The following is a 16,410-nucleotide window of genomic DNA, read 5'->3' on the forward strand; positions in this document are numbered from 1 at the left end:
TTTAAATCTAATCAATTGTAAAATATATAGTTACTGCATTGATAAAGAACGTAAAAACGACAAATTTCTTGGTTAATAATAGTAACAAATTGTAAGATATATCGAAAAAATTTATGTTGTTAAACAACAAAAGATTTGAGATCAAGTTTTATAACAAATTAAAATACAAAAAAAAAAAAAACAAAAGATACAAGATATTTAGTTTCTTGTTTTTCATGTGAAGTAAATATAAGATTTAAATATATTGAATAATTAGTATGATCTGATCTGATACCCAAGATGAGCGCATTGAGACTTGAATCGAGTACAAAAACAGCCGTGTGATGGATGGCATGGATGCATAAACAAGGGACAGGTGCTTGGCGTGAAGATTTTGAAAACCAAAGACAAAGGAAGAGCCTTTCCGCCCGTTTCCTCTCACGAGAAAGACTTGGAAACTGTGATAATTCTGAGCCCATAATTAAAGTTTTAACCTTTTCTTTATCATGGGGATTTCCCTTTTGGTTTTGGTAATATTATTAGTATTAGTATAATATTAAACAAAGTTTTCATTTTCATTAACATCACACTCTGGAAACTGCACAGATGAATCCTTCCACATTTCTGACTTTTGGTTTAATTATTTATTTATTGTGGACATTAATGAAAATTGGAAAGCTCTCTTTTTTATTGCGTTCTTGAAAAATTTTCTTGTCTACCTGTGCATAGAGGTGTGAATGTGGCCCTGTCGCCTATTGGTGGGGTGTTTTTGAGTAAATTAAAGATTACTGTCCTCGTTAATCCTTCCACCCATCTCTCAATTTCTCTTCCTTTTCACACAGCACCCACCAATTCATTCCCATCTTTTTTATCCTCATCTCATTTCAAGAAACTCTTTTTTATTCTCTCTTTCTCTCCGTCTCTAAAATTTCCTGCACAAGGTTTGGAGTTTATGTTTTATCTGTTTCGATTTGTTTTCGTTTATTCTGTGTCTGAATGTGGAAAAGAGAGGTGTGGAGGGGGAGGTTTTGATGATTGTTTGATGTTTTTGCCGTTTATACCTGCAAGAAGAAAACTTTTCTAATGGCTGTTTTGCTGTTTTCAGGTCTTGCCTTTACATCTGTTGCTCTATCTGCTGTTCTCTGGCTGGTAAAAGTTTCAGAATTTTTTATTCATGCTTGATCTTGAATGAGTCCACCATGTTAGCTCTTTTCAACGCTGTTTGTTCTTTTAATTTTTACTGGTTAAAAATTTGATCTTTCGGGTTATTTGTTCCATTTGGTTCCTGGGATTCATCCGTTGCATTGTCTTTTACGTTTCTATTTTCATTTTTCTGATGGGTTCAGCATCTTTATTTGGGCAAATATTTTGCTAGTTTTAGAAGTTAAAGTGTCTTCTGATTCCTCTTGTGCTTTTCCCTTAGTTAGATTTGTGGTTAGGTATTCAAGGTCGAATTTTTCCAGATTTTTTTCGAGGTGAACATTTTCCTTTCAATTCCTTCACCACTTATCTTAGTGTTCCCACCATTTCGTGATGGGCGGCTGATGAATGAGAAATTTTTTTGTAAATTAGGAGATTGTGCACCCTTTTTCTCCGATATGTTTGTAGTACTTTCAAAATGCTAAAAATGCTGCAAGCCCTCTGTACGTCCGTGCAGATTCTTAAAAAGTCATAGAAATTGTAAAGATGTTGAGAAGTTTGAAATACCCATTAGTTTGTTTGTTTCGTTCTTTTTTTTGTTGTTAGAATACTAGCACTATTAATGTTATGTTCTTGTTTGCGCTGAAAGCATTTGGCATTTATATATTTACTCAGTGATGATAATAACGGCGTTTTATGCTGATTATCAAGTGATTTCTGGTGATATGTGTTATTTTGGATAAAAAATATTGGGGGCTCAGATGTTTTTAATTTTGATTGACTTACTAGCAGATGAAACGTTCCTTTGCTCATTTCTAGTTCCTCATGCTATTTTTCCCTATATGTCTCTGAGTGTATTTATGTAAAGTATGTGACAAGAACTTTTCAATGTATTAATCCTTGAAGATTTGCTGAAGAACATAACTGTTGGATACCACAACACAGGTGTATTCGAACCATTTGTGTGTATTTGAAGAAATCTAACGGTAGCCCTAATGCAAGGGCAAAGGAGTTCTGTCAGTGCCGCCTTGCCTAGTTTTGATCTTGGATTATCATCAGTTCCTTCAGGCATAGATTCACAAATTTCCTGGAATAGTATGCAGACTTCTGCGCAAAATTTTGTTCCTGAGTACAGAATATCATCAAGTGACAGCAATATTTCGTATCTGCCTCATGTAAGACATGATGGCGTGAATGGCGAGTGGAGTGCCGGTAGTTCTAGTGCTGCACAGAATCAAGGCGAGCAAAATGAGGGAAAAACAGAAAATATTATCAGCACTCACACTCGAGCCACTCTCACCATAGAAGAACGTCAATTTGAACAATCTAATTTTTTTTCATTTGACATTCCTAATGCAAATCCAAATGACAATTATACTACAGATGGGTTGCTTCATGCTCGCGATTCCAGCTCGGAAGCCCTTCTGCAGGATCTTAACATGAGTTCTGGATTCGGAAGCAACGAGGATGATGATGTTGAGATAATCGAACATCGCAACACATATGCTTCTGTTGGATCGTCAAATGGTTATAGGACATCTGTTGGTGGTTCTTCGGATTCTTTGAGGTTGCCGTCTGGATTTCGTGGATGTGCAATGGAAGAGAGTGAATACGGGTCTGGTTCTTTGGATGGTCAACGAGCTTCTTGCAAGAGAAAAATATTTGAAGTGGTGGGAGAGTCTTCTGGAGCTGGGAGTTCAAATTCGTATCAGAATGTGGAAAGAAGTCAATGGACCGTACAATCTGCTCAGCTTGATGCAAGAAACAATACAATGCCAGCACAAATATCCAACAACCTTGTCATTAATAATGGATCGGAACGGTCAAATTCAAGGCTTAGGATTGATGTCGGAGAAGCAGTTTCTGCAGGTCCATTTTCTTTGAATCCCTCCAGAACTGCTGAAAATTCTCTCAGGAATTTCAGCTTGCGGTCGAACGGACGCGGACGACAACGACAACGACAAGATCAAATGCCTGTAAATCCATCTTCAACAGAGGTTGAATTTGGAAGTGTAGATGGTTCATCTTCTCAGAATTCGTCGAGATTAGTTGCACACAATCGTCTATTAGATTTGAATCCATCTCCTGTGGCAGAAAATGGAAGTGTTCATGGGCAGTCAGCTCTTTTGCAAGTTCCTTTTGTTCGCCGAAATCTTCAGTCTAGGTGGAATGAAGCATCTAGCTCAAGAACCAATGGCTCATTTGCTTCCACTCCTATTTTAGGAGAGAGGGATGCTAGACTTTTTGATGAAACTGCTCAAAGAAACATTCCCATAAGCATTTCGGATCATCGCATCTTTATTCCGGATCGTGAGATGAGAAGTTCATCTCGTTATCCCATAAACTGGAACTTTGCTAGTGGGAATAACAATATAGCTGGAAATGCTGCATCTACTTCTCAGGTAGCCACATCTTCAGGGCTCGATTCTGCTTCACCTAATTGGTCTCATCGAAGATGTCCACAATATCCTCAGAGACTGTCAGAAATTGTTCGAAGATCTTTGTTATCCTCAGCAGGTACCGAATCTGGGGGTGGTCAGAGCAGTAATCTTGCCACGCGGACAAGTTCTCCAGCTACCTCACAAGAGATGCCATTTACGTTTAGACCGGGTAGTCAAGGTCAACGTATGTCGAACCAAAGGTCAGCATTGTTGGATAGACGTCGTGAAGGTGCTTTTGGAACACCTAATTCACTACGAGTTTTTGCTTCTGCTACTGAAGGAAGAACTGCTGTTATGTCTGAGGTATGCATAGACACACACACACACACACACATATGTACATTCTTTTGCCTGCATTTGCATCTCCTTGGAGTTTTGTAATTATTTTGGTTAAATTTCAGCTTATTGGATTCGCATCATGTTTCTTGATTGAATCTTGGATTCAATAATTTCTTTTGGATTAGTGGTCCTTAAAGATGCCTTACTGTTGATTTTATTGGATCAATTGGTAATTCGAAATCCTATGTGAGGTTAAGCAATCATGTTCCTCTAGTTGAGGCTTCAATGATAAGTTGAATACTGGCTGTTTAGTTATAAGTTTGTAGTGTTATGCATTTGGATTTGGTACGAGGTCTCTGATGTCCTGACATTCAAACATAACTTCTTAGTATGAATTGGTTTGGCTAAGTGGGCCATGTGAGAATTAGATTTGTGGTGATTTGGTGTATCTCGCAAGGGAATAATCCCCAGAAGACTGTGAGCAAAACATTTGATTTTGATGGATAATCCATTTGCAGAATTTTATGTATTCTAGCATTAAGCTGGCTTATTTATTTGTTCTTGATGTTTTCATGTGCTTTCTAACACATTTGTAAACATGTGCGTAATATATTCATCGACTGCCTATGTACTCGTGCATTAATGTTTAGAACCATGCTGACCCCACTGTTTCATCTCGATGCACATGTTCGAAGATGACCTTTGGTTCTCATATGACCCCACTGTTTCATCTCGATGCACATGTTTGAAGATGACCTTTGCTTCTCATACGACCCCAATTTTTTATGCCTCACTCTTTGTTTGTCCCGGTTTTGTATCACTCAATATCCATATACTATCGAAGAAACTTTCCTGTTATTATATATAAAACGTTAAACAATTTGTTTCTGAATATAATTTATCTACAGCAGATTCGCCGAGTCTTGGATCTTATGCGAAGGGGGGAGGCGTTGAGACTAGAGGTTTGTGCTTCTGCTTTTTAACCCTCTTTTCTTCTTTTTCTTGTGCATCATGCATGACCATTCGTCGCAACCACCGGCATCTAACTATTTTCCCCCAAATGTGATGCTATAATTGTGTTGCTCAATATTTAGTTCCTTGTGCTTTCGGTACCATAAAACTTGTACATATAGTCCAATTTGATAATCCAGGATATAAAATGCACTCCTTTAGTCCCAAAATTGGACGCTTCCACTTTCTTCTTAGCATATATCATGTGTTATTTCCTAGAATATAATTTTTTTCCTTCCAGAAGTACCGTGAATGATATCGTGATGCATATTCTCTCTTTTAAAACTCTATTAGTTCAAAATGGCATTTTCAAATTGGGATGGACCGATGGAGGAAGATTATCTTCTGTACCTTTATTTTGTGTAGTTAAGGGAGGTGTGGTTCTACAGGCTTAGTTTGTATGCAGTGGTGATCAGCTGATATTTAGAGAAGCGAAATAGTTTCTTCTTTATACAATGGCTGTTTCTGTTTGTGTGCTAGGACTTGATGATCCTCGATAATTCAGTCTTTTTTGGGATGGCTGATCTACATGATCAACATGATCGACATCGTGACATGCGGTTGGATGTAGATAACATGACTTATGAGGTGAGACAAGTATTGACACTTGATGTTTAGACTGTTGTTTTGTTAAGAAGATTTGTGTTGTATTTGTATCACCAACTGTAATTCTCGATACCCAATATCAAGCGCTATTCCTCTTTTCACTTTACAAATGGCCACGAAATTTTAACACCCTCTTTCAGGAGTTATTGGCCTTGGAGGAACGGATAGGTAACGTGTGCACAGGATTGACCGAAGAGGTCATAATCAGTCGTTTAAAAGACAAGAACTATGTAACAAGCGGAGCCGAAAATCCAGCGGAAACAGAGCCTTGCAGTATATGTCGGGTATGAAAAATTGTTTACTTGAAATATCATAAATCTGCAATAAGAAAAAAAAAAATCACATGGTGTTCATTTCGTTGCAATGCTGGATTATCCGATGCAGGAAGAGTACAGCGAAGGAGTCAACCTTGGAACGCTGGACTGCGGCCACGACTTTCATAAAGACTGCATCAAACAATGGCTCCTGCTAAAAAATTTGTGCCCCATTTGTAAAACAACGGGATTGAAAACGTGAGACATGGCTGACCATTTTGGCCATTGTTTTGTTCCTTGGATCTTGAATTATTATAGCCATGGATGCTCGTGACTTAAACGAAGCTCATATAAGTTATGAACTTCACTTTTTTTAAAAAAAAATATTTCTTTTTCCCCGTAATTATACATTTTGCTACCTTCCTGAAATCTCGAGTTCTTTCATCTGGAGGATTAGTTGTATCCTTCCACGTGAAAGATAAACGATGTTAAAAGTTAATACCCATTCGTAGTCAATCATTGGATTACATGTTGGAGATTTAAGTTTTCTTTGGTCGTATGTATCCGACGTTGATTCTTTCTTGCATGGTTTTTTTCTAACCCAATCTTTGAATTTTTGTTCTTACATTTATTGGAAACTAGTAAATATCAAGTGAGTTGCATTTGAGAAATTTTTTTTTTCATTTGGTGTTTTAGTGAACATTCTTCTAGTATACGTCTTTATATTTCGATGACAAAAAAAGAGTTTCTCGTATGTTATATTGTTTTTTCAAAAAAAAATTAATTGAACATAATAACAATAGAAAAAATTTAACACAAACATGACATAATGTTAGTTATATTTATGAAATCTTCTGGTTAACATAAACATGACATAATATCTGAGTTGGTTGAGTAGGTGAGTGCTCGATTTCTTTTGCAAACGTTTTTTCGGGCGAGTCTGTCGCACATACATTGTCTAGTACGGTTTACTTTGCTAGCATAGTTTGCAGACTATTGAGTTAGTCTAGAGATTTACCTAATACACACTTAATAGTATGGAGATTTACTTAATACACACTTAATGGTGCAGCTGTGGGTTGTCATGTGATAAAAAAATTACAAGAAGTTGAACCAACTATCTATTTTAAAGATTAAATAGTTCATTTGTTAATACTATCTCTATTTATACTATGAATCAAAGGCTCATGGACCGGGTGTTCAGAGCGCATATAGGAAAAAATGTTGAAGTATATGTGGACGAAATCCTCCCCTAAAGATTGGCTGGAAGGATCACCGCCCTAGCCTGATTCATAGCTAGGTCGGCTAATCGGAGCTTCCCCTTCTTCAAGGTGTTCCCAAAGACAAAATATTTTGAGTGGAACAAACAAAGTGAAGAGGCCTTCCAGGAATTGAAATCATATTTGAAAGAACTATTCGTTCTCAACAAACCGATCCGAGGGGAAGAGATGCTGGTCTACTTGCCAGTTACTCCCCGGGCCACCAGCTTGGTCCTGGTCAAAAGAGAAGGAACAACCCATCAGCCAGTTTACTTTGTCAGTTATGCACTGAGAAGGCCCAAGCTAAATTACACAACTCATGAGAAACTGGCCTTGGCTATGGTCATTACAGCGAGGAAATTAAGGTCTTATTTCATGTCACACCCATAACAATCCTGACCAACAGTGCCCTAGGAAAAATCGCAGTACACCCAGACGCCTCAGGAAGATTGATCAAGTGGGTAACCGAGCTCAGTGAATATGACATCAAGTATGAATCCCGAACAGCAATAAAAGCGCAAGCCCTGGCCGATTTCCAGGCATAAACTGTACAGCTAGAACAAGAGGAATAGTGGAAGATTTTCATAGACGGATCTTCTTTCCAGATAGAAAGCGGGCTCGGCATTGTGCTCGTCTCCCCATGGGAAGAAAAGACTAGAATTTCGGTCTTGTTGGATTTCAGAGCATCGAAAAATGAAGCAAAGTATGAGGCGCTCTTGCTTGGACTCAAACCAGCCCTCAATCTGGAAATTTCCCATGCTGTCTTATACTCAGATTCCAAACTAACCGTCCAACAAAGTAATGGGAAGTTCGACGTGAAGGGTGATAAAATGATCAATATGCCCGAGCGCTGGAAAAAGCCAAGGAAGGATTCTCCAAACTCATCCTAGGGTTGATACCCAGGGCAGATAATCAGAAAGCAGATCGACTGGCCAAATTGGCCAGTGCTCTGGACCAAGCATCCGAGCCCGACTCGATGGGCCGTCTCAACTCGAACAGTTGGATGACGTAATTGCCGAGGTGGCAAAAAGAGATTGAAGATATGATATCCACCAATATCTAAACCATGCCAGATTGTTTGGAGAAGAAAAAACAGCAAAATAAATAAAAAGAAGGGCTCTCCAATTTGTAATGGTTGAGGACATCTTGTTCAAGAGGTCCTTCTCCCGGCCACTCCTGAAATGTCCGGGAGAAATATAAGCTAATTACGTCCTTATGAAATACATGAGAGATGCTGTGGAAACCACCTAGGAAGTATGACCCTTGCCTGTAAAACATTACTGGATGGATTTTTCTAGCCAACTTTGAAGAAAGATGCCTCCGCCCTGGTCAAAGCTGTCATAAACATGCCAACCTACAAAAAAAGCCAGAAGAACTCATGAAGGCGGTCGTGGCATCATGTCCGTTCGATCAATGAGAGCATGTACATTATTGGGTCCTTCCTAATGGGCTAGGACAAAGGAGGTTCCTGTTGGTCGCAAATTGACTACTTTTCCAAGTGGGTGGAGGCCGAGCCACTAGCCAGGATTACAAAAAATGAAGCCTTGAAATTCCCGTGGAAAAATGTCGTATGCCGATGTGGAATACCTCGAAGACTCATTTCTGACAATGGAAGACAGTTCTGCGATCAAAAGTTAGCGCCTGGTGTGAAAAAATGAAAATTCAACAGCTATTTACATATGTGGCCTACCCTCAAAGCAATGAACAAGTTGAGGTCACTAACAGGTCAATAGTACAGGCGTTGGAAGCTCGGCTAGACGAGGCACAGGGCAGCTGGGCAGATGAGCTCCCAAGCTTACTCTGGTCTTACCGAACCACAGCCCGGACTGCGACCAAAGAAACACCCTACAGTATGTTGTATGGAACGTAAGCATTGCTGCCTGCCGAGATTGGACAAGAAAGTGCTCGGATTATGGGGTATGGCCGGACAAGAAAGTCCGAAACCTACAGCAGTGCTGCCTGCCGATATTATAAAAGAAAGTGCTCGGGATTCTCGCTCCCATCCCTCATTTCCTCGATTTCTAAGGGCTTAGAGGAGCCTGGCTCGAATCTAGGGGGTTCGGACTCACTTGTAGGGGACAAGGCTTCGTCTAGGTAGTCTAATAGCTCTTGGATATTGAACTCATCAAGGGAAGACATCTTAAAACCTAAAACACCAAGTTAGAGTGAATGAACTTACTGAAGAAAGGGTCGGATTTTAAGGGCTTGGGTATGAAGTTGGCTGGTCGGGATTTTGCTTGAAATTTCTGCAGAGTAACAGCTCGGGCTTGAGTAAAGTAAGAATATGGTACGGGAACCCATATTTATAGAGAACAAGGGGGCCAAGATAGTCGTCCGATCAACCAAAATCAAGGGTCGGAATTTTCTTGGGCAGGCGTACCAACACCTCGGGAACCGAGCTAGCAAAGAATCTTGGCCATCTGTTTGTTCGTTACACGGATCGACTCCAGGACTGTCTGATGTGCCACGCAAGAACGAAGAAACACCTTTCGAAAAAAAAGTTGAGAAAAAGAGAAGAATACTGGAAGAAAGGCTTAGAGTCCGACTAGATTTTTAAGTCTAAACTTCATACATATTTTAGACTAAATAAGGGGAGGTACTATTGATGCCCCTAGATTTGGTACACCTGGGCGGATCCGAGACCATCTCAAAACAATTCATAGCCCATAATTCTGAGCCCATATCAATAATCCAAGCCCACAACCCCCAGCACTGTCAGGAATCCGAGCCTACTAAGGGGTCGGCAATTCTGAGCCCGGAGGTGACTGAAGGTTAGGAGGATGTTCTCGTTAAATAGATAAGAGTCCCGCCAAATGCGGGATTCGGATCGATCTAATCAAGATATGGCAAGAGTGTTAGCCGCCATGGAGGTACAGTCCTAGTGTTTGAAGTCTCCTATCTCAAGTAGGACTCGCAGGAGTCTTACTCTGGCAAGATATCTGATCTCTTTCCTCTATAAATACCAGATATGTGCTACGATTACATACACATTCTCTTGCTCACTTAACATCAATAATATATTTCTCTATGCTTTAAGTTTGCTCTCCGGACCGACTTAAGCATTGGAGGGGCCGTGTCGAAAAACTCTCTGACGCCCCCTAATCCTATTTTTTTTATGTGCAGAGCCAGAATTCCTACCCGACCCAATCACCTATGAAGATTTGAAAACCTGTTCTGCAGACAGAAACCGAGGTAAAATTTTGGTACCATCATCGTTGTTTATCCTCTCAATCTCTCATCAAGAATAGAAAGTAAAAAAGCGATTACAGGATGTAAGTGCAAGACTCAATGCTCTCAAATATCCGCAGAAGAATTGTTCTGTATATTTTTCCTCCGGCCCTTTTGTCCACCTTTATATGAGCTAATCCGCCCACTGCACTCGAGCCTTGACTTCAGTTAACGGCAGTTACTCAAGGCAACTTGAGTGACTCGATTCTCTGTAGAAACTCCACTAGTCTCCTTGTGCACCGTTGATGACTTCCATATTAATAGGTGATCCAACTCCATCAGTTGTCATGAATATATTTTTACTCGAGGTAACATCAAATTTTTTTTTTTTCAATTTTCTGCCTGTATATAATATATATATATATATATATATATATATATATATATATATATACACTAAACAAGATGCAATAATTTCTACTATACACTAATTTAAGCTTGAAAAGTATTATTTTGAATTCTGATTTTTTTTGTCATGTGTAGAAAATTCGTTATAAGTTCGGAAAATTTTCAGTTTTCGTAGGAATTGGAGCATTACATGCATGAATTTTTCATTTTTGCTTCAAGTATATGGAGTTTAAACTTAAACAGACAAAAACATCCTCAAAAGTTTAGATCTTCCTTTTTTTCTTGGGGATATTTTAATATTTGGATCTGGTTCTTCCCCAGTGTAACATAAGGCCGATGGCTACACTACAAGTTTCTACAATTCCGCCCTAATCTAAAATAATATTTAAATCATAATATCTACGGATAACTATTTGTCTTAACGTTGGTTGAGGAATTGTTAATTTTTGTATCATCAATAATTCGTTATGTACAATTGATATTTGCTAGCTATTCCATGAATCCAATAATTTTTTTTTTTATTGCGCTTGGAACTGTATCTATTTAACAAATTATTAATGGCATTTTTTTTTTTTTTGGAAAAAATCAAATTAATTGTGCATGCCACATAATGATTATGAGAATAGAAGCAAAAGGAAAAGCTTACTAGGTGTACTTTTACAGCAAAGAATGCAAGATTTTTCAAGATTTAGGGACCCTCCATTAATTTGATGTATAAATCATTTGGTAGATCACATGTAAATCTTAAAAAAATTATAGATTTAAAATAATCGTCCAATATTCAAGTTTGAAAAAAGTATGAGTAGGTTTTTTGTGAGACGGTCTCACGAATCTTTATATATGAGACGAGTCAACTCTACTGATATTCACAATAAAAAGTAATACTCTTAGCATAAAAAGTAATACTTTTTCATGGATGACCCAAATAAAAGATTTGTCTCACAAAATACGATCAGTGAGACCGTCTCACACAAGTTTTTGCCAAAAAATATATTAATAGATCAATGTGAGGTGAATATGTTTCTTGTTTCTGTTGGTGGTGCCACTGTCACATATTTGATGTTTGAAACTATTGTATTTCTCTACCTTTCTTGACTATAGCTACCCTATTTGGAATGAAGTCTATGCACCACCGACACTTGTAGAATAATATATGCTGATTTTTTTTACTACATGGGGGAAGTGGTCGGAAAGAAAATTTTAAGATGATATCATTTTACCTCAATATTTTCGAAAAATAAATGAAATTTATCCACATACAATGGGATTCTCCTTCACGGTTAGCAGAGTAGTTGCATTTTTTTTTTTTGCAAAGATGGAGTTAATATTTGGATTCAAGAACATGATCGAACTTTGGCCGAAGTAACTTTCATGTCCCTTTCAGCTAGTTTATCGCGAGTTGTGGTGCAATTATGGTAGACGTTGACAGATTGAATTTGATGAATTAAATAATGGAGAAATGACTCAGAAAATCAGATAAGATATGATAATAGATAAAAATATTGAACAAAAGTAGGAAAAACAATTCTAGAGTCGCCTGCACTTTGACAGACGAACAAAATCAATGGCGTTTGTGTAACAATTTTATTCAAAAACAAAAAATGGACCTGCTTCGATCAGTTTTTCTGATTTTGTTCTCTTGGTGTCTTTTGTTTCATCATGTTTGTCAATCTTCGGCGCAAAGATCTACGTACATTGTCCATATGGACAAGTCCTCCATGCCTAAGGCATTTTCCAGTCACCATTATTGGTACTCTTCCATACTTGAATCGGTTCAAATCATTGAACGGAAACGGACTGGGGCCGAAGCATGTTTATACATACGACAATGCGTTCCATGGATTCAGTGCAGTGGTGTCGAAAGATGAATTGGAAGCTTTGAGGAAGTCACCTGGATTCCTTTCAGCTTATGAAGATGGTATTGTCACGCCAGACACTACGCATACCTATAAGTTCCTGTCTCTCAACACTGTTTCCGGGCTGTGGCCCGCATCTGAGTATGGGGAAGATGCTATCATTGGTGTCGTTGACAGTGGCGTTTGGCCTGAAAGCCCGAGTTTTAAAGATAATGGGATGACTGAGATTCCAGCAAAATGGAAGGGAAAATGTCAAGAAGGGGAAGAATTCAATTCATCGTTGTGCAACAAGAAACTCATCGGAGCACAATATTTCAATGCCGGAGTTCGAGCTGCGAATCCGGGGGTCACTATTACTATGAATTCTGCTAGGGACGACGATGGTCACGGCACGCATGTTGGATCCACTGCGGCCGGTAATTTTGTGGATGGTGTCTCGTTCTTTGGTTATGCTCCAGGGACAGCAAGAGGGGTTGCTCCAAGAGCTAGGTTGGCGGCTTATAAGGTCCTTTGGAATGAGGGCAGTTTGGAATCTGATGCTCTTGCTGGGATTGATCAGGCTGTGGCTGATGGGGTCGATGTGCTTTCGATTTCTTTGAGTTATAGAAATACAGATTTGTACGAGAACCCGATTGCCATTGCGGGCTTTGGGGCTCGAGAGAAGGGAATTCTTGTGTCTGTCTCAGCTGGAAACCGAGGCCCGAGTACAGCAACTTTGCTTGAGGGGATTCCATGGGCTTTTGTGGCGGCATCAGGAACTGTGGATCGGTGGTTTGCCGGAACCTTAACTCTTGGAAACGGGAAAAGGATCACGGGATGGACTATGTTCCCTCTGCGAGCTGTGGTTAGAAACTTGCCTCTAGTTTACAATTCGACCTTATCCGCCTGCAACTCTACCGAATTGCTTGCTGAAGCTCCCAACGATAGCATAATTGTATGCAATCAAACCGATGAAACCACGGATTTCTTTTTCTTAATGAGGTATCTGACCCAGTCTAATGTCCGAGCAGCAATCATCATATCTGAAGATACCAGTATACTCCGATCCATTTCTTTTCCTCATCCAGGAGTGGTGATCACCCCGAAAGAAGCACAAGTTGTGATCAAATATGCAAAAAACAACGATACAGCGAGAGCAACCATTGATTTCCAACAAACTCTTATCGGGACAGAGCCGAGAGCTGCTCCGGCACTGTCAGCGTCTTCGTCCAGAGGCCCTGCACGAAGCTATCCTGGAATCTTGAAACCTGACATAACTGCACCTGGAGTGTTGATTTTAGCAGCAAATAATCCCAATGTTATCGGGCCACAAGTCGGGAACAGTGTCTTCTTGTCCACAGACTACACTCTCATGTCCGGAACTTCGATGGCATGTCCTCACATTTCCGGAATATCTGCGCTTCTAATTGCTGCGCACCCAGAGTGGAGCCCTGCCGCGGTTCAGTCCGCCATGATGACCACAGCAAATCCGTTTGATAATACTGGAGAACCAATTAAGGACATGGGCTTTGATTATCGAGTCGCAACGCCTCTTGGCATAGGAGCAGGGCAAGTTGATCCAAACCGAGCACTTGATCCAGGTCTTGTTTACGATGCCACCCCCCAAGACTACGTCAATCTTGTCTGCTCAATGAATTTCACTCTAGAACAAACTAAAACCATCATAAGATCAAGCTACAACTGTTCGAATCCGTCATCTGATCTGAATTACCCGTCTTTCATGGCTCTATACGAGGTGCAAGATAAAACATCCAGATTAACCCGGAAATTCAAGAGAACTGTGACAAATGTCGGGACCGGTGCAGCCACATACATCTATAAGTTGGAAACACCACAGGGTTCAACGATCACGGTTTCGCCGGAAACTCTTGTGTTTCGGAAGAAAAACGAGAAGCAGAGCTATACACTAACGATTCGTTACCGGAGTAGTAGTGATTCTAAGGTCACGTATGGTTCAATCACTTGGGTTGAAGTGAATGGCAAACGTACGGTGAGAAGTCCCATTGTGGTATCTCCAGGGGTGAACAATGACTAGTTTCTGGGAATTGTGAAATATCAAGTTAATAGTCCCTAATGTATTTTATCCTCTCTTGTTTCGATCATTGAAGTTTTGAATACTCGACTGTTCTTGCTTGTTTCACATACACCATATCAATCTGTTTCAGAATTTCAGAACCTGATAAAAAAAATAGATAAATTGGACAATTTTTTAAGAAACAAAAGACGTTCTTTATTGTGAGACGGATCAACTCAATGATACTTTTTTACATAAAAAATTATGGTGACTCAAATAAAATATTTTTAATATAAAATTCATTCATGAGACCGACTTCCAAGAGTTTTTGTGCAAATTTTAAGTAATATTATATTTACAAAAGTTATAATCATTTACTAAAACGTTGCAAGTAAACTAACATTTTAAAAAATTAATTTATTTGAAATCATTAACTGAAATTCAAATAATTATGTTATCCATTTTTTTTCAATTTGTTATCCCATTATACAAAATTTTATTATACTACTACCCAATGAACCAACCGGCTACCACCCGCGCTTGAGTTTCATGCAGTCATGCCAAAAAAATTTTGTTTCAAGTATAATCTATAAACAAAATAATAGTGATAATTTTTGTATTAGTAAAAAAAATGTAGCATGGCGAACTTAAAAGACTAATTTAATTATATATATATATATATATGTATGCAAATTTTCCCTTTTTAGGATGCAATTATAAATTATAATACTCATAACTATGATCAAAAGACATTTTATTCGAAATTAAGATGGTGAGATAGACCCTCATATTGACGTGGCTCCTCTCATTTGTTTAGTAGTAGGTCTCTTGTGAGACGGTCTCATGAATCTTTATCAATGAGATGAGTCAACTCTACCGATATTTACAATAAAAAGTAGTACTCTTAGCATAAAAAGTAATACTTTTCATGGATGACCCAAATAAGAGATCAGTCTCACAAAATACGACCGTGAGATCGTCTCACACAAGTTTTTACCTTTGTTGAGATCTTTGTTATACAATAAGATGGAAACTTTATTCAAAATACACAAACAAAAAAGACTAAACTCCAAATAAATTATATTTGACAGGACGGCTATTCTATCCTTTTTATTGACGTAGTATTCGTTATCTGGAACCAGGACAGCACAAATGTTAGAGTGAAGTTTTTAATGTCAAATAGTTGAAAAGAAAGAACCAAAGATGTGTCTATAAATAGTGTATTGCTTCATTCAACGTGTCCAACCATATATTCGAGAAAATGAAGTTTTCATGTGAAAACTCGAAAATTTTCGTCAAATCGTGCAAGGAAAATTTTATGCAAGGACGTGTTTTGAGGATTTTTATTGGACAGGAGCAAATAATGAATATAAATTCAACTCTGAATTAAAAAGAGTCATCGTTCATTTCAGTCATCATGTTAATATATTATCCATATTTGCAACACAAAATGCCCCAAAAATTCAAAAATATAAAGGGTATCAAGAAACTGAAGTATCAAGAAGTTATAATAGGTATTAAGGTGGAATTATTACCATTAAGGAGAGACATAATGGTGGCTATTCAACTTCTATATGTGGAGCCCATAAATATTGGCTCAACACTAGACAAAATCAACACCAAAATTCTATTAATCATTCTATACGTAAGACTTATCTAGATGCTTATCATTCAAAGTTCATTCCAACATTGAGGATTTTTATATTTGTTCTACAATCTGTAAGTGAGCTTTTATGTAAGAACCAGTTTTCTCACCATATAATTAAATACTTGTAAGGAAATTTTTAGCATAAGATTTTTGATTATTGTATTAAAATAAGATATACATATTGGAGAATATTTTTATATGAAAAATCCTTATTGTCAAGATATTAATACATGCACTTGTACAAGCATAATTTCGAAAATATGGGATCCCTCCACCTATAAATACTCCATCATTCTTACTCATTCTAACACCACAAATTTCAAAAATCCCTTGCTGAAATTTCGAAA

The 16,410-nt window shown here is 38.3% G+C and overlaps 1 protein-coding gene and 1 pseudogene across 5 annotated transcripts; both read left to right on the plus strand.

Annotated features, from left to right (window-relative positions):
• Positions 1–644: 644 nt before the first annotated feature.
• Positions 645–6,292, plus strand: LOC142547195 (putative E3 ubiquitin-protein ligase RHG1A). 5 transcript variants are annotated; one of them, XM_075655355.1, is made up of 7 exons: positions 645–920; positions 1,085–1,128; positions 2,026–3,863; positions 4,748–4,801; positions 5,331–5,438; positions 5,597–5,740; positions 5,841–6,292. In XM_075655355.1, exons 3-7 carry the CDS (start codon positions 2,115–2,117, stop codon positions 5,970–5,972), a joined length of 2,187 nt encoding a protein of 728 aa, XP_075511470.1. In that variant the 5' UTR covers positions 645–920; positions 1,085–1,128; positions 2,026–2,114; the 3' UTR covers positions 5,973–6,292. The 5 variants fall into 5 exon arrangements, with proteins under 5 accessions (XP_075511470.1, XP_075511472.1, XP_075511471.1 ...); XM_075655357.1 differs by having other exon boundaries at positions 2,065–3,863; XM_075655356.1 differs by lacking the exon at positions 645–920 and adding an exon at positions 959–990.
• A 5,743-nt stretch (positions 6,293–12,035) lies between these two features.
• LOC142547197 (subtilisin-like protease SBT3) lies at positions 12,036–14,554 on the plus strand (annotated as a pseudogene).
• The last annotated feature ends 1,856 nt before the right edge of the window (positions 14,555–16,410 follow it).

This window comes from Primulina tabacum, chromosome 5, assembly GCF_025594145.1.
Source record: "Primulina tabacum isolate GXHZ01 chromosome 5, ASM2559414v2, whole genome shotgun sequence".
NCBI classification, from domain to species: Eukaryota; Viridiplantae; Streptophyta; class Magnoliopsida; order Lamiales; family Gesneriaceae; genus Primulina; species Primulina tabacum.

Excerpts from the sequence above, each read along its gene's own strand:
- LOC142547195 (XM_075655355.1), top strand. The coding sequence starts at position 2,115 with ATGCAAGGGCAAAGGAGTTCTGTCAGTGCCGCCTTGCCTAGTTTTGAT. Across the intron at positions 4,802-5,330 it reads GGGAGGCGTTGAGACTAGAG|GACTTGATGATCCTCGATAA; the intron begins GTTTGTGCTTCT and ends TTTGTGTGCTAG. Across the intron at positions 5,439-5,596 it reads TAGATAACATGACTTATGAG|GAGTTATTGGCCTTGGAGGA; the intron begins GTGAGACAAGTA and ends ACCCTCTTTCAG.